General features: G+C 41.1%; 1 protein-coding gene across 5 annotated transcripts in view; it reads right to left on the bottom strand.

The window, feature by feature from the left end:
- Positions 1-2,675: 2,675 nt before the first annotated feature.
- neurl1b (neuralized E3 ubiquitin protein ligase 1B) overlaps positions 2,676-18,614 on the bottom strand; it is a 28,859-nt gene continuing 12,920 nt past the window's right edge. For 2 of the 5 annotated variants that reach the window (XM_039616708.1, XM_039616719.1), the window contains exons 2-6: positions 9,810-10,057; positions 9,383-9,716; positions 6,997-7,737; positions 3,948-4,073; positions 2,676-3,558 (exon numbers count right to left, since the gene is read on the bottom strand). In XM_039616708.1, the coding sequence (XP_039472642.1) occupies positions 3,311-3,558; positions 3,948-4,073; positions 6,997-7,737; positions 9,383-9,716; positions 9,810-10,057 (1,697 nt within the window). In that variant the 3' untranslated portion in view covers positions 2,676-3,310. Of the gene's footprint in view, positions 3,559-3,947; positions 4,074-6,996; positions 7,738-9,382; positions 9,717-9,809; positions 10,058-14,090; positions 14,708-18,614 lie in introns of those variants that run through there. The other 3 variants (XM_031745331.2, XM_039616724.1, XM_039616711.1) reach the window with 3 other exon arrangements.

The following is an 18,614-nucleotide window of genomic DNA, read 5'->3' as shown; positions in this document are numbered from 1 at the left end:
CGGTTTTCCATTAGGTCATAGTACCTAGTAGCTAGGGTGACCATATTTGATTTCCAAAAAAAGAGGACACTTGGCCCAGTCATGAAGAACTTTAACTGTTTGTTTAAAAAAAAAAAAAGTAAATTTAAACGATGCCTTCTCTGTGCGGTTAATGAATGGTGAAATAAAAAAATGTCATATAGGCTTTTACAAGCCAACAAGTGGAAAAAAAGAAGACGGTTGGTCACCTTACTAGTACCAAGAAAGTTTTTTAGCACCTGCTCACCGCTGCTCGGTTCTAAGTGATGTGGGCAGGTACTAAAGTGTGACATCATCAGACTGCATGCCACCGATTGGCTGATCAGTAGCATCATTCCATGAGAAGGTCTTGTTCACAAAAATTAAAACCCCCATTTTTTTAAACCCAGCAACTGGAGAAATGGCTACAAAAACAAAACAAAAGAGTGTCTTATTCTTCCTTTCCTGGGCCGTCCTCATGTGAGCGCTTTTCAGCATAGCTCTTGATGGTTTTTTCGACTGCACTTGTGGACACAGTCAAAGTTTTAGCAGTTTTCCAGGCTGACCAACCTTCAGTTCTTAAAGTAATGATTTTTCTGTCATTTCTCTTTACTTAGCTGATTGGTTCTTGCCATAATATGAATTCTAACAGTTGTCTGGTTATCTATCTATCTATCTATCTATCTATCTATCTATCTATCTATCTATCTATCTATCTATTCTTTTCTTTTCTGCTTATATGTAAATTTAGAGATTTTGTGTTTTCTAAAATATATACCCTATATAGAATATACCCTAAGCATAGCTTCTCTGTCTGGTTCAATCACTGGTTAACATATAGTTGCAGCAACATTACCTTTTATTTGATGTTAGCTGCTTGACTGTAACTATATTCTCTGGCAACTTTTGAGAAAATCATGAACATTTGGCCCTACTTACAGCATTTGATTTTCAGCCACTCCAAAACAAACCCACAACCATAAACCCATAAACTTGTGATTTTTAAACTATGAGCTTCTGGCTAACCACTTACCAACGAGGTTCATATTTATATACCCATGACAGAGCTGGAGAGTAATTAGCATCTCACTGATGTCATGTCCACAGTATAACCACAGCATGTATTTTGGTTTGACTTAGAAGGGGAAAAAGAATGAAGCCTCATTGCACATGTGCTGTTCTCCAGGCTTTCTGAAGCTTTTTAAAGTTTTTCTTTGGTTCCTTTTTCACTCGTTTTCTGTCCAGTCCTTGTACCTGACCATTTCAGAGGAATGTTTTGTTTGGTTTCTTAAGGCACCACATACTGACCTGTGGATCATTCAAGAAAAAAAATGCAATAAACTCAATGGATAAACCAGTTTTGTGTCTAAACGTAACAGACAACTTAGCAAAGAACCAATTTTAAATAACATCAGTTGGCCTTCGGCAGCATGGTAGAGCAGTGGTTAGCACTAATGCCTCATAGCAAGAATGTCCTGGGTTCAAATCCACCATCTGGCTTGGGCCTTTTGTGGTCTTTCTGTGTGGAGTTTGCATGCTTTTGTGTTTACGTGGGTTCTCTCCAGGTATTCTGGCTTCCTCCCAAGACATGGGGTGAGTGGGTTTAGGTTAATTCTAAACTGCTTATAAGTGTGAATGGTTGTCTGTCTCTCAGTGTTGGCCCTGGCGATCTGTTCAGGCTGTACCCTAGGTGGGATAGGATCCAGCCCCACTGCGACTCTGATAAGGATAAGCAGAAGGGAATGGATAGATGGCTCTACAGGCACTTTGTTGTTAACAGTCTGTCGCAAAAAAACAGTTATTCCAATTTTTTTTTTTTGAAGGTACAAAAACTGCCAAAGACAGTTTGACAGACATAAAACTGTATTTTTACACCAACAAGGTGGTTCCCAAATCTCTGCATTGTGTCCAGTGTGTCATTAAAAAAAATTGGAGGTAACTGTACAAGTAGAAGTGACGGACATAAAAACTATCTATGCAGATGAATAGTATCTGAAAGTCAGGACTTTAAGAAAACGGCAAAATCCAGCAAAGGCCTGGATTTGCTGGACTTGAGAGATCCAGCTGACCCATCCAAGTAATCCATCTACTGTTCACTGAAGCCTCATCAGAAATGGTCACAGTGGAAGGGTGGCTGTCAAGAAGCCATTCATAAGGAAGAGAAACAGGGAGAAAAGGGTGAGGTATGCCAAGTACAAGAACTGGACTGATATCGGTGGCAACAGGTCTGATGGAATGAAGACTACTTGGAGAAACTACAAGAAAGCTTGTCTAAGAGTTTAGACTGGGTTGAAGAATAAAGGTTGTCACACCAAATAATAACTTTCAAGCCTGTTAGAACTGTACAAGCTCTGTTTTTGCCTTCTGTGCTGTGTTGCCATGCATGTTTAAATCACTAGATTTATAGTCAATAAATGACTGACACCTACTTCCCATTTTCCTAGCAAAATATAAAGAAATTAGGGGTGTCTCAAGACCTTTTGTACTACAATTTGTAAAATCATAAAAATTTCTATATACTATAAACATTTCTGCAATATTAAACAATAAAAAGTACAATGTATTGCTATACAAAACTACATTTCTAAAAACTGAACTCTGATTACACAACCTCATCAGATCATGGGTGCTTTTTAAAGTTCTGTATAAGTGTTAATAAGAAAGGCGACACACTTAAACACACTTAAATCATTTTATTAATCTCACGTTGTGCAAAGCCGGGTCCTTTCTATTACACTTTTCAAACATTCCATTCCAACACACTCATATATACTACTAGAACCTTCTTTCTACCTACTACTACAACTTTTATTGCATAAATTCTGTGCCCTTTTCCACCACAAACTTTCAGTACTGTACATTGGAAATATGGCTAGGATTGTTAGTATAATTACTTGGACACATTATGTGACAAAAATCTAAGGCACTAGAAGTCATAGACGATGGTCCGCATATTCTGCTGAAGCACACATAATTCTAGGACGATGACAATGACAAACGAGATATTCAGGAGAGGCTTTTTCTGATCAACGAATAGATGTGACATCACATGGGAAATACAAAACGGGAGCACGGGTTTCATCTCTTCCTTCACAGCCAGAATCCAGGTGCTCATGTATGGATACTGTGTATTAAAAATGAGCCTCAACACAGTTCAGTCTGTCTCAAGATATAAAATCTGATAGGCACAGTTATGTCCTAGTGTGGCTAATCTCCAGTTGGGATCAAGATCCATGTACAGCAAAGCCTGAGAAGGAGCAACAGGTGGTATCCCACAGCGGAAGTCACCTCACCTGTTTGAACTTTTGAGCCATCACGGCCGATATGTTTTGATAACATCTTTGATAGGCCTCCGGCATATCGGACAGCAGGCATTAATCTGTCTTTTCAGCTTGAGCCCGCAGTCGTTGCACAGGCACATGTGTCCGCAGGTGTAGATGACTGTGTCGACCTCTTGGTCAAAGCAAACGGTGCATTCTCCGTTTTTTCCTGCAGAGGGCAGTTCTGAGGCAGTGAGAGCCGGAGAGGTGGGAGGACTGAGAGGCGAGCTGGGAGCAGTCACTGGAGAAAAAGCAAGAAAACATATGTGGGTATTTTAAAATAGAGCAGACACGGGCGCATGCAGACAGATACCTTTTGGTCATGTTGTTATAGGAAGAAAATTCCAGGTTCAGATCAGCACTACTACTGCTTTTATTCGTTTGTGAATGAGTTAGTTTTATGTCTACTTTTACATGCCTTTTTAATTTATGAGCCAATCTTAATCTGAGACCTAAAGATTTGCTAAATTATCAGTTGTTAATACAGCAGCAGAGTTTACTGGGGCTTAATCAACTGATTGTTGGTTCTACATAATACAAGAAGCCACACAAACCCATATTACAGTGATCTTGAGAGGGTTTCTATATACATTGTAGCCTTGGGTATGTTGTCAACATTTGGCAACTTACCCAGAGAGGATTCAGAGGCAGAGGAGGATCTGTTGACACTGAATGCCAGGTCTGAGTCACTATCATCTGGGCTGCTGCTCTGTGAAGTGGTGGGGGATGTAGAAGGAGGACTGGACTGCAGTGTTCCTGTGTCGCAAATATAAATACACATGAACAAACTCCATATAACTGAACTCATGTAGTGGCTTTTATAGGTGACCTGTGCGGCTGGTATGTTCTGGGGCATTGTGCCCTTGAAATGTTTGACAGTAACACTAGAGATTTAGGATTTATCCTGACCATGTCTAATCAGTCAGATTAGATATGCATGTGTCCTTCATGGACCGATTTTTCTTTTTCTTTTAGGAGGAAATCGAGGGATCAGAAACCGCTAAAAATGAGACTAGGACAGAGAGGTCACAGCTCAAGGCTGAACAAGCTCACATAGACGTAAACTATTCAAATGCCTTCAGATTCCTTCAGCCTGGGAAAAATTAATTGTAGGGGCTAGAATAGACTTTCATTATTTTAGTACTAAAGCAAAACATTTTACAGAAATATGATCATTTGTTTTGTGTCAAAGAGATGAATATGAAGATTGATGCCACTCTTGTTCTGTACATTACATAAGCTTGTCTCCACATATACAGCACTGCATGCCACAGACAGTATCACTGTGCACAGAAGAACCAGAGGTATCACATAGTTTTTTTTTTACTCTCCCACGCTCATTTTGTTTGGAGATTATAGGCCAGGAACTATAGACTTAGATTCACTTCCCTTTCTGCCTGGATTTGTTCATTAGTCTGCTTGTTTCATGAGACATGTGACTTTGAAAGTTGTTTCCTATTTAAACTTTGGACATTCAGAGTCAGTGAAACAAGTAAGGACATGCTGTTGGGGGCTTAGCTGGAAACTCACTCAGTCCAAATGAATACGCTTACAAAAAAACAAAACACGGGAAATGACACATGCGCAGGCTAAAGGCGTAACCTATTTGCTGAGTGGGAAAACAACAGGCAACTTCTCAGTCATGACTGAACAAGAGAAAGTTTGATCACATGATATCTCTGTTATTTTGTGCCTTCTCTTTAATGCAGTTTTTTCAAACATAACATAAACAAGTTTATACCCAAAGTTTTGAGAAATTCTGAAAATGACAAGCTTAGCAGGTGGCTATCTGCTACACTGCACTTGTAAATGGAGTCCTTAACCATTTTTTGGAGTTGCTGTTGATGTTTTGTGATGTAGTTTTAATGCAAATTCCTCACTAACAATATGCCCAGCTGTGGAGTTATTTGTGCATGTGAACAAGACTTTAAAGTTAATTATGGAGTTCCACAGGGTTCTGTGCTGGGACCACTACTTTTTATGTTATGAATGCTTCCTTTAGGCAATATTATTAGAATATATGGCATATATTTTCTTTGCTTAATAGATGATACCTGGTTTTATTTCTGCTTTCATTCATATGCACAATATCTCTAAAATTAGAAACACCGTCTCTTAGAGTGATGCTGAAAAACCTAATTCTTGCACTCATTACTTCTAGGCTGAACTGTTGTATTTCATTACAATCTGACTGTTTTGAAAGTTCACTGAAAAACCTTCAGTCGATCAGAATGCTGCAGCAAGAGTACTAACAGGGACGAGAAAGAGAGACCATATTTCTTGGATATTGGTTTCTTTTCTCTTGCTTCCATTTAAACTGAGAATTGAAGTTAAAACTCATCTCCTTACATACAAAGCTTTTAAAAGGCCTCATCATATTGTTGAAGACCTCATGATACCATTTTATCCTAATAGAGCAGTTCATTCTCAGAGGGAAGGCTTATTTATGGTTCCTAGAGCTTCTAAAAGTAGAATAAGAGGCAGCATTTTCAGCTATCAGGCCCCTGTCCTGTGGTACCAGCTCCTAGTTTGGACTCAGGCAACAGGCACCCTGTTTAGTTTTAAGATTAGGCTTAAAGCTTTCGTTTATAATAAAGCTTTGAGTTTGGGCTGAATCAGGTGACTCTGAATCATCCCTTAGTTATGCTGCTATAAGCTCAGGATGTTGGAGCATTTCTCCTCCACTCCCCATGTGTTTATACACCAGTGCTGCATGTCATTAAATCTTGTTTTCTCTCTCCAAAGTGTGTTTTTAGTCCTGTCTCCCTATGCTCTCTTTTTCTTTTTTTCTTTCAACTCAACCCCAATAAGTAATGGCAGACAACTGCCACTCCCTAAGCTTGGTTCTTCCTGTTAAAAGAGAGTTTTTTCCTTCCCACTGTCGCCAAGAGCCGATTGATTGTTAGGATTCTGTCTCTAATATTGTAGGGTCTTTACCTTACAATAGTGCCTTAAGGGGACTGTTGTTAAGATTTGGCACTTTATAAATACAAGTGAACTGAAATAATTGTGCTTGCAGACAGTACAAGAAATCAAGTTTTTCAGTGAGTGAAATTCTAGTAATCTCTTTTTTATGTGGGCACCAAAGAGCAAGTGTCTGTCCGATGCACCACCACAGTCCGTAGACATATGGATATAACTTGCTCACCAAGCTTGCTAATATTAGCTGATAACGTCTAACTTAAAATAATTTATTTCATCTAACCCTGGGTACTGCTAAAGTCAAGGCTGCAAATGCATGTTGGCAAACAAACTGGTGAAGTTGTGGTGGGCAAGTCCCTACAGTCTATGGTAATGTAGTCTGGAACTGGCAGCCTCAAAGGGATGAGGAGTAAGCTACAGAGGTCTGGCAACTTCTTTAAAAACTCCTTACCCTTAGATATTTATTTCATCTTCATGCTAGTAGCCCTTAGCCCTGAATGACACTGACTCAAGTGACATCAATCGAGGCACATTACGAAACATTGCACCCTTTTTTATGTAATCCAGCGGTATTGCCTAAGACCTGTAACTTTTTTATTTAGTACTTTTTGTTTTTCTTTCTCCTTTTCCTTCTCATCTAAGTGGATTCATTTCCTTAATAAAATTCAAGGACATTAGGAATTACAGTGCAAAGGGAATAATAAATATTGGGGTGTGATTCTTGATATCGATTGTGTGCTGCTTTAAATACACGTACCAAGTATCCTGAGTCTGTTAACAGCCCCATGCAGGGTGAAAAAGGCCCACAGGACCTGAGAGGAGTCCACACAGATCAGCCTGCCACGTCCCACTCCGTTCACCCCGTGGTGCACCTCTCCACTGGGCAGCAGACTGAAGCTGAGCACGTCTCCAGAGCAAGGCATCGGGAAGACCCGGTGCACCACCCAATACTCTTTGCGGTCCAGAAGAACTTCAGGGTCTGCTGGCAGGTCCCCAGCATGTAGATTAGCTGGGTCGCAGGATGTTAAACCAAATGACAACGCCCCAAAGTATGGCAGGCCCAGGTGGCCAACCTCCACGTACAAAGTCTCACCTACGTGAAAGGGCCGGTCAGTGAACACCAGAGTCCGACTGCTGTCCAGAAAATGAATGCAAGCAGCTGAACGGTCTGCAGAGAGTATTACATCAGAGCCACGGATGAGGTGAAAGTGCAAATCATTGTCCAGCGGAGAAGAGAGACCCCGGACCACCCTTGGGACAATGAATCCAGTGGAAGCAGATGAGGACGATGTGGAGGAGGAAGAGGTGGAGGAGCAGCAGGGGATGAGCTGAGTGTAGTTATTGAGCTGGAGGTTGGCCATCTTGGCAGCAGCCGCCTGGTTGTTTTCCAACTGATTGTTGCTGTAATTGGCTGAGTCGTGGCTACTCTGGGGGAGATAGGCACTCAGACGGGCCGCACTCAGGCAGCTGGATCCCACACTCTCAGCAAACGTGCTGTCTGTGGTGGAAAATATGGAAAAGCAAGTACGTGACTTGGACATAGAATTACATGATCCTTCCCAGATAAGTTCAGGTCACTTCCTTTCTTGGTGCTCCTTTACTCTTTGTTCTAGGAATTCCTTTTCATAGTAAAACTATGGCATGAAAGCAGTAAGCCCTGGGATCGTATTTGTGTTGCTGCAGACACTTTGATGTCTTTGCAATGTGCTTTTTTTTGTTGTTGTTGTTTTTGTGAGGTAAGCACCCAATAATTGATCTGATTATCACATACCGTGGGAATTCTTAGAGGGAAACAATGGTAACAAGGCCCTTAATACTAGTTCGACTTTTTCAGTTGTTTTCTTTCAAGCAATAAATGCTTCAAAATAAAACAACACAAAATATTTACATGTAAGATTTCGAAATCATGCAATAATTGGTATTTTAGCTATAAAGAGAACGAACAAAAAATAATAACAAATAAATGGACCTGTTTCAGACACCTTGCTCATTAATTAACAACTATGAAAAGCAGTACATTAAGGTTTTTGATGATTTCCTGTATTTTTTTAGCAGTGCAAAGCAATTCTCGCCTTGAGCATTGTGTTAAAAAAAGAGGAAAAAAAAGAAATGTTGGCATATATGACATTTCTGCAAAAACACTACTGTCTATCTGTGGTGGTATTTAATGCTTATTCTTACCGTTGCTGACAGCAAGCAGCTTTGAAATAAGAAATCAAACATGACTTTCACACAGTAAGCAACAACAGTTTGCTGACATCCTCTCTGATAAATCCTCTTGACCGACACTCCAAAGAGAGCTAGACTAAGCATCTGTGCTTAGAGCCCTTCATACGTCGCTCTTGTTATGATGTTTGTTGTGCCGTTAAATAAACCTTCCCTCTCAGAACAAATAAGCTCTGTTGGCCCTGAGCTCGTGTGTCATTCAATATTTTATTTGCCTTCCTATTTCATTTCCTTTCTTTGCCATCATGTGCTCTCTAAACGGCCGCAATCCGTGCAGAGAATCCACAGCACAGCTGAAATTGTCTGTTTTAGAGACTGATATAAACAAGTCTGCCGCTAGTAGTCCTCCTTTGACTTATGATGCATTCCTTTATTACTATTTCTAGTGATGCAGGAGCAGTTGAGCACACTGGCCCCTTACCAAAGCTCCTGGGATCTGCCGACTTGACCAAACAAGGCCAGAGCTCCTGTCAGACTGAAGATAAACACACCCAGTACATATGAGAGGGAAGCGCAGGGGAAAGGGTGATGGAAATGATGGCAGAGTCAAGGGAGAATGTAATAAAGTGCGGGAAACTGATAGTAAGAAAGTGTTAAAGGAGGAGAAGAAGAGTGGTTTGAAGTGCTCAGGCTGAACCAACTACTCACTACAAACTAACTACTCCTACAAACTCATCCTGTGGTGCTGCAGGGCTTTGTAGAACTCCCAAGAAGCTGCTTGAATTAGCTGTGAATATGTTAAAACCATAAAAATATGTCACTGCAGTTAAAGTGTTCTAGCTGACTGATGAAGCTGAGTAAAGTTATTTTCATCCTTTTCCAAAAAGTTCGCGGCTCGCCTCACTCAGCTGCAGTCGCAACAAAAAACATAAGCATTTGATTAGGGTGAGAATACAACAACATAAGAAGATGCTTACCAAGCAGTGTGACCTCCTGAGTGATGCCGTAGATATCTATGATGGCCCACAGTGGACAGCCAATGCTGAGCCCACAGTGAAAGAGGATAGGCTCGCCTTCGTTGATGCTATAGAAAACTCTTCCATGGCGATCAGCCCAGAAAGCCAAAATGTTGTCCTTCAGGGCCAGTCTCTCGGGCAGAGCCTTGGCCCAGTAACCGGGTCGAGTCACCAGGTCTGGGCAAGCATACTTGGGGATATCAGCAGCAGCTAATTCACTGGGATCCAAGCTAGTAAAACCAAAACGTAAAGCTCCACTCCATCCAGTGTGCACACCGGTCAAGCGAAGACGCACCTGAATAACACAGTGTAACAACCTTTTACTTTGATTCTTTAAATGAATACCTCCTTAAAAAGTCTCAAAACTAATTAAGGAAAGAAAACAAACCTTTTCATAGAGGTGCACAGGCCGATGGCTGAAAGTAATGCCGTTGCAGAAACTGTTCTTACGGGTGGCACGCCGAAGCTGCCCATCCAGCCTGATGTTCTTGCCTTTAGCGTGTGGGTGAAAGCGGGGTGACTCCATGTTGATACTGACTGGGGGAGCAGATGTTCTTCTCTCAACAGCTGCCGCATTGTTAGGCAGGGTGTAGTACTGCCGAGTAGCCACTGGGCGGGGTTGCAGAGTTGTATCTACTAGTAGAGAAAAGAGGTACAATAGAAAAGAAAGGCAATAAAGAGCCTGCTAATTATGGAGAATAAGATGGTATGTGAACAGCATGTCCGCTTTTGTATGACTCAGACAAGGTCAATACACCATATATATATATATATATGTCTCTCTCTCTCTCTCTCTCTATATATATATGTCTATATATACATATGTATGTACATATATATATATATATATATATATATATATATATATATATATATATATAGATATATATATATATATATATATATATAGACATATACATATATATATATATATATATATATAGATAGATAGATAGATAGATAGATACATATATATATCTATATATATATAGATATATATATACACATGTATGTATTAGGATAAAATAGCTTGTTTAAAAGTGGCCAGTGACAGCTGGTTTAGAGGGCAGAGGCAAGCCCAAAGTCTTGCATACTTTATTCCCCATAATAAGTTTTCTCAACAAGGAGTTTCTTTTAGCATGTAGCCCACATTTACTGTATAAAAAGGCAAACTGTCCCAAATCAGTCATCTCACCACATCCGTAAGGGGTATTTATATCTCAAAATGAAATACAGGAAATTTAGTCAAAACCATGTCCACGCACCACCGGGAAACATAAAAAGTAGTGGGCTTGGCTAAAACTAACACACACACACACACAACGACATATATATATACATATATAATATATATATATATATATATATATATATATGAAGGGAAAGAGAGAGAGAGAGAGAGAGAGAGAGAGAGAGATAATAATAAAAATAATTTTAAAAAATCAACAGAAAAATTTCCTCCTATTTATGAGGTACACACATCCGTGGCCTACAATCCCTGAATAGCCCCTTTGATTCTTCCACAGTTATCTTCAGAAGTGGGGGATGAATCACACAGTGCCTAGTCAGTATAGAAATACCCAAATAAAAAAAGCTTAATCTTTGATCTCATCTTCATAGGAGTCAATGCTCTACTGGGGAAAAGAATTTCTTTATGAGCAAAACAAATTAACAATGTTCAGAAATGAAACAGGACAAACCATAAAGTAGCTTAATAGAGAGCTGGGGGGCTTGGGTTAACTATTAAATGGCATTAAAGCTTTAGATTATTGTTTAAGGTATAGATTGGCTCAGATTCAATTTTCAAAGGGATGCTGGGTTTCTACACTCCACCGGGGCCGCAGAGTGATTACATTTGTTTAAAATTCACTGCGATCTGGTGTAAAGACAATAACTCAGTGAAATGTTCCACAGTACATTTCCTAAATTAGACATTATCACTGATTATATTCTAAACTATGAAGCAGCAGCAAGAACATCTGTAACATCTCAAATGATGTGCTGGTGCCCCTTTCCTTTCCACTCTAGGAATTTAGCTTTTGAAAGAGTAAAATATACTTTGGTCAAATGGAGTTGGCCAAACTATGTTGGGGCCTATAGGCCTTCAGCTCATCTGCCTCGCTGACAGAGTGACATACTGGGAGTCTGCAGTTAAAGGACCAAGCCTGATATAGACACTTGTTTGCCATTATTAGATGAAAGGCATAGCACAACAGGTCATGCAGCAAGGGACAGCTCACAGCAAGGTCTGCGTTAGCCCTAGCTGGTTTCTCTCATGAATACACATTACATTGGCGCCACAGAGCTAAATATTTGATCTTCTGAAAAATAAGTACCCAGTGATCTTTCAAAATGTCAGTATGCCATTTAGTAAACCTGCCACCATTCGACAGAGTCATCTTTGAAGCATCTTTTAACAAGCGAATCCTCTGCTTAGCATTCACTCTAGTTGTTCATTCCTACCATCTGAAACAATCCACACCAAAACTACTTTGCTAGTGTTAGAATGAGGTCATAGCTTTGATCCATTGGATCACTGCATGGTATTCTATGGCCTTCATAGCCGCCAGATTTCAACCCAACTGAGCAGCTGTAGGACCTTTTGGACCAGGATGTTAAACAACACAGTCCACTGTCCCAATCACAACACCATGTGGGGGAATATATTTAAAAAATGGTCATCAGTTCCTCTAGAAGACAGGCACAATGGGTCACTGCGAGGTATTCTATGGCCTTCATAGCCGCCAGAAATAAACCCAAGAGAACAGCCATAGGACCTTTTGGACCAGCGCATTAAATAATGCCGTCCACTTTCCTATTCTGACTGATTCTGTCCACTGGTTATTCCTTCAATCTGTCACTCATTTCTAAGTCAGCAGCTTTCTGGAAAGAAGCTTAAATTAACACTAAAAATCAGAAATCTGTGCTATCTAATCTGGGCTGGAGCCATTTTACAGTGAACAAAGTCCAGGCAGCTGATCAGAAATTGTTTTGTTTTTTTTAGTTCAGCTAATGTGGTGGTGGAGGTTATTGCCGTCAGACAAATTCCTTGCATACAGCATATTCAGTATCTGCTACCGTACATGAATCAGTTGGCTTTAGAGAAGTTTTGGGGCATGGGAACGTTGTCTTGCTCTTGATGAATGGAAAAAAGCGCAAATAAATGCAATCATAAGACTTCACAAGACAAACTGCCGTGCCAAAGAGAGCTTTTTGATAGTAAATCTGATTATGTGTATTCGTCGAGTTATCTTTGGCCACGAGATGATCAGGCCCTTTAGTCACTCATATGTCTCAGATGTATGTGTTCATCACATTGTAAATGATTCAGTGAGCAAGACAATGTGGATTTTAAGGGAATTTCAGGGTCTTTTCTTTTTCTTCTATCTTTATCAGTTATGCATATGAATTTCCTGGTAATCACCTCTAAAGCCAACAAAATAACTCTGTGCGATGAGAAGATACACTCTGTGATATGGATTGCATAAATGCAGATATTTGATTAATACATTAATAGGATCCAGGCTGCTCCTGTTTTTCTATGACTAAACATTCTCAGGCCAAACCCCACTTCAGCTGCTCTGGCAGCAACCACATCGTTTAGCCAGTGAGTGGGTCTGTTGGGGGCGTGGGAGGGTGACAGACATTAAATCAAAGTGATATGTGGAACTGATTATCAAGTAATGTGCTCTAGGTGTCACCATAAAGTGGCTCAGAAAGAGGCATTCTGAGAGCTCATTACAGCAGCTTTATTCAAAAACTAGGGGCTGACAATCAACCCACATGCAAATCACTGGCAATCACTTGAGACTGTACTTTACATAAAACACCTCTGATACTCGGCGATACTGGAAACCATCACCAGCAAATATAGTTGCATATATTAAGAATGTGGCCTAGTTTCATATTTGTTCAGTTACTGTTTGTGGTGATTTTTCTTGTTTTCCTTCTTGATGTGTCCTTATAGTGCGTGCCTTTGGTGATTTTAGTCTCTAATCATACCTGAATCTAAGGCAAATAAACAGCCTGATATTTGCTGTTAGTGCCACACATAAAGAGAAAAAAAGGAAACGGGAAGTAAAAAGAAAAAAAGCTCAATCCTTGTTTATCATAGCAATGGCAACACTAAAAAATTAAAATAAATAAATAAAACACTTAAAATTTAAATCAATTTAATGTGCAAAGTGTTGTATTTTCAACTAACTTGCAAGCAGAAATATAACGGAGGGCAGGTTACCCACTTCCTCACTGTATGTTCAACGTTTATGAGCTAAATAACTGCCATATTATTTATGTAGCTGTTTATTAATGTCCAAGCATCAGATCCCCAGCATTAGCTTAAATCGTCACTTTTCTGACTATTTTCGATGCTAATGCTCTCAAAATTTTGAGGCCACATCCCTTTGTATAAACCTCGTAAATGATGCCTTCAAAGTGATTTTGAGGAGAAACGCGGCTGCTGCTGCTGCTGCTGCTGGAGCGCTCGCTTGGACTCGCTCCCTGGGAATCACGCTCTGCGCCCCCGTGATGGGAAGCGCGTCTGTACGCAGAGCGAACACAAGTAGGACAAGCCATGTGTATCCCTGGGTATCAAACCGTTCCGCACAGACACCCTATCTTGTGTAAACATTACCAGCCTCGTTAATGATAAATCAGTAATGAGCCTCACCTATCAAAGGTTTAGGTGTTGAATTTCCCATTATATCCAGAAATTTCTCGCGCCGGCTGACAACTTAATCCCGATTGCAGTGCTTCTCTGTCCATCCATGTATCCTCGGGTCTGCTGAGTATTTGCCTGGACCTGCTTCAGTCTTGAGTATCAGTGCCTTCCAATCGCGCTGTACCTCCCCGCTGGACCACCGACACGCTCTTCTTAATGTCAACAGCAAGCGCTGCGACAGGCAGACACCTCCAACTGGCGCACAGCAGCCCCCTCCTTTCTTTAGTACGGGCTCCCCTCTGCACGACTTTAAAGACACAGCGAGCATAGATCCCCCCCCCTTCAAAAACATCTCAGAGCCTCTTAATAATTAATCGTGATTTAATCACCGCTATAATGAAGCCCGGTGGGCGTGTAGCCTGTAAGACAAACAGTATGTTTGATAGAGATGCAAAAGGAGTGTGTTGAGATATTTGCATATAATGACTGTATGCTGGAAAGTTTGGCAACAATAAAATGACTCCATCATGGCTGTTTAACGGATGTGGTGGTAGTAGTGGCAGGGGGTGGGGGTGAATTAATCTACATAAAGTTAACAGATAGACTGATAGATAGCAAAACTGTAAATCACAGATCCCTAAAGCAATATACACACTGATGGCAAGGGGAGCGACCCAGATTTTATCACTCACTCAAAGAGTGCACGGCAGATAAGGATTCCACACTTTTGATAAAAGTCCAAGCACTGTATGAGGAAATCCCCTTTTTCCCCACCCTATCCTCTGTCCTCCCACAGCCTTGACTGCTGTGCTTCTCTCAAGCTGTTTCCTGTCTTCTGGACCGCACTGCTCTCTGAGGAGCCATGGCCTGCAGGGCTTGTAGGAATCAGACCATCAGTGAAGGGGGAGCTGGGAAAGCATGAGCATTACAGAAGCCCAAGGTGCAGCAGCAGCAGCAGTGTGACAAATATCATGAGCAGAATCTGTTCTTGAAGAAATGGAAATGCATGAATATTTATGCTCGCAAATGATACTTCCTAGACGTCAGCATCATGGCTGTGACTAATTGGAAAGCATATGGCAGAATTAGGTGGTTCATGTGTGCGGGTTGACTGTGCTGACATGATCCAATTTGCAAAGGGATGGGGGGGAGAAGTGCTGCTGGGTTCTGGTGGATGACAACATGGTCATATTTGATCTAACTCAGTCTGAGGGCAAGCAAGCCTTGTGTGAGATGGTGTTTGGGTGAAGGCAGACTGTAACTAAATATAACTCAAAGACAAAAGCGTTTGTTTCTTGCTCCTCAATGCTGTTTGTTTTAGCAGGATATGGTGGCTCCTTATAAGCGCCTTGGGTGAATGGTGTAGGGGGTGAAGTGAAGCAGAAGTGAAATTCCCCCTGCCCTCACCCTTGCCTCCAAAAGAAAGAGTTGCTACAGCAAAGGGATTAACAAAGGAAGTGAATATGAGGCTGCAATGAGTTCTGCAATCAAGCTTTAACTGTAAACACAACAGAGCTGCAGTAACAAGTGCTGCTGCTTCCCCCTGATGCTTGATGTACTGTGTGAGTGCAGACTACGGGGTGTTAATGAAAGTATCATGATTACTAGGCTCACTTTACTCCAAAGGAAAAGAACTGTACTTTTTAGGATCGTTTTTTGCACAATCATTGCAGAAACAGTGGGGCATCTGCACAAATATTCAGCGCCACTGTGCGATACTTGGGGAAATACACTTTCTAGAAACTGCCTTCCTAAAAACAAATGACATCATCAATCTTTCCACACAGGGCCCTAATACAGATGGATGATAAATTATAGGGAAAAAACAACATAAAGTGTCTTAGTAGGTGCTGAGCCACCACATCCTGCCAGGATAACTTCAATGAGCCTTGGCACCGACTCTCAACTGGAGGGATTAAACACCGCTCTTGCAAAAGATATTTCCTCATTTGGTGTTTGGATGATCGCGGCGGAGAACGTCATCTGACACGTCAGTCTAAAATCTCCCACAGGTGTCCAATTTGGGTTGACATCTGGTAATTTTGAAGGGCATAAGAAATAATTTACATAACTTTCATGCTCATTAAGTCATGCAGTGACTTCTCATGTCCTTTTAATGGAAGCATTGTCATCCTCGAAGAGACCACTGACACTGGATAATTAGCCACTGAATAACTGAGAAATGGACCCAAAACATGTCAGCAAAATGCTTCCCAGAGTATAACAGAGCCATCAGGTCACTGTTTTAATTTGTCACATGACCCTTCTCAATGTCATATACACCAATGAGGCATATCATTATGACCACTGACGGCTGAAGTGAATAACGCTGATCATCTCTTCATCATGCCACCTGTTACTGGGTGGGATATATTAGGGAGCAAGTGAATAGTTTTTGTTAGAAGTGGGAAAAATGGGAAAATATAAAGATGTGAATGAGTTAGCTGCAGACCAGTCAGGGTGCCCATGCTGATCTCTGTCCAATTATGATGCATGTGATCATCATAATTGGATCATGGAGCAATCAAAGGTGGCGTGATCTGTTCTTTTACATCATGTGGATGGATGGGTGTTTGTACTTACCTGTGGAACACTTGGCACCAGGATGCATTATGGGAAGAAGACAAGCCAGCAGAGGCAGTGTGATGCTTTGGGTAATGCTCTGCTGGGAAACCTTGGGTCCTGCCATCCATGTGGATGTTACTTACATACTATGTACCTAATCATTGTTGCAGACCATGTACACTCTTTCATGGATGGCTGTGGCCTCTTTCAGCAGAAATGGTTCGGCAAAGGTTTGAAGAGCACAAGAACGAGTTTGAGGTCCTGAATTGGCCTCCAAATTCCCCAGATCTCAATCCAATCACTCATCTCTCTGGGATGTGCAGCACAAACAAGTCCAATCAACGGAGGCCCCACCTCGCAACTTGCAGGACTTAAAGGATCTGTTGCTAACATGCTGCTGACAGATACCCCAGCACACCTTCAGGAGTCTAGTGGAGTCCATGTCTCAATGGATCAGGGCTGTTTTGAATCAAAAGGTAGACCAGGACCATATCAGGCAGGGGGTGTCATAATTTTACGCCTGAGGGGTGTATTTGTAAGTAGCAACATACATATGACTCTTTGACTTTGCATACAAGTAAGCACACTGTGTATTCCCATAGTGTAGTTTTTACTGTGCCGGTTAGACTCTAACTAAACTATGACCTTCTCCTAATTCTAAAAAAAAAAAGAAAAAAGATTTGGCTTCTAAAATCAATGAAGCAACATATTTTTTTAAAGAGTGAAAAAAATAATCTAAACCAAATCAATGTAGTGAAAAAACTGTGGTCCCAAAAGGGGCATAAATTACACTCTCCTTGGTAACAGTGTTATAATTTGACAAAACAGCAGTATTACACTTGGAAATGGTTTGGTTTAACTATAAGTGACAAAGTCCTCTAAGAGGTGTAATAATTATAACATGGGGCAAAGAAGAAACTGAGGTGGCATTAACCGAACATCAGATATTAACACGTAAGACTGTTGTTCATTTCCCTATTAACTCAAAGACCACTGTCCAACTTTAATCACGCACACCTGGCATAAGCCACAATTTGGCCCATCAAACAGAAGTGCTTTAACGGGGGGGAGGTGACGGGTGCTGTTTCACATCAAATTTATTTTAAGCTTTGACTTTCAATTTACACTTTCCTGTGGCAGTAAGGAGCCATGCACACTGGCAAGCTTTTGAGATTTTGGTGTGATTAGTGAGTGTGATGTGCGAACGTGGTTTAATCCAGAGCGGAAAACACCAGCAAAGCCAGCTGAAGCACATACAGTGCAGAGAAAAAGCTGCATCTTTGAGCAACGTTGTGCTCTAAAATACATAATAATGCATACTGTCCCCCTTTGGGATATTAAGCATATGTAATGCAGTGATTTCAATGGCTCCTACAGCGAATCAAGTTGTTTCCAGAGGAGGAGGGCAGACATGCCTCGTTTGCTCAAGGAAACTTGGCCCGCGGCAGTGCGACTGCTGCCATGCAGAGCAGCGCAGTGACTGGTCCTTGGACAGCAAAGTGTTACATTTGCAGTATTTTAAATCTCTTTAAAGATTCAAAGGCATGTGTAGAAATGCTGAGCAGATGGCTGTTTGGGAAGGTTTGTGTGTGGTGGTCTCAGTATCAGGGGGGAGGGCTGCTGTCCAAACCCCAGCCACTGATCTAATGGATGAAGTGAGTCATACCCACCTTCAATGTGAACACAACCATCTCCATCAAACACACATGGGCCAGCACAATGAGCCGCATTCATACAACAATGTTTTTCTGGTCACCTTTTTTGTTTTTGTGCACTGTTTTCTACTACGGTGCATTCACATCTGTTTCCAATGTGTCCTCCTGTCTTTTCATTAGGTCGACTCTTAACGGGCCACTGGAGTCAAGCACCTGCTTTTCAAAAAATGCAGTAAGAGTTCAACTATTGCCAAGGCCATTGTGTCAGCAAAAAGCCTCTCACGTAGATGATGAAACATTCAACGTTAAAAAA

Source organism: Oreochromis aureus, linkage group 2, assembly GCF_013358895.1.
Source record: "Oreochromis aureus strain Israel breed Guangdong linkage group 2, ZZ_aureus, whole genome shotgun sequence".
NCBI classification, from domain to species: Eukaryota; Metazoa; Chordata; class Actinopteri; order Cichliformes; family Cichlidae; genus Oreochromis; species Oreochromis aureus.
This window is presented reverse-complemented; position numbering and strand designations above follow the sequence as displayed.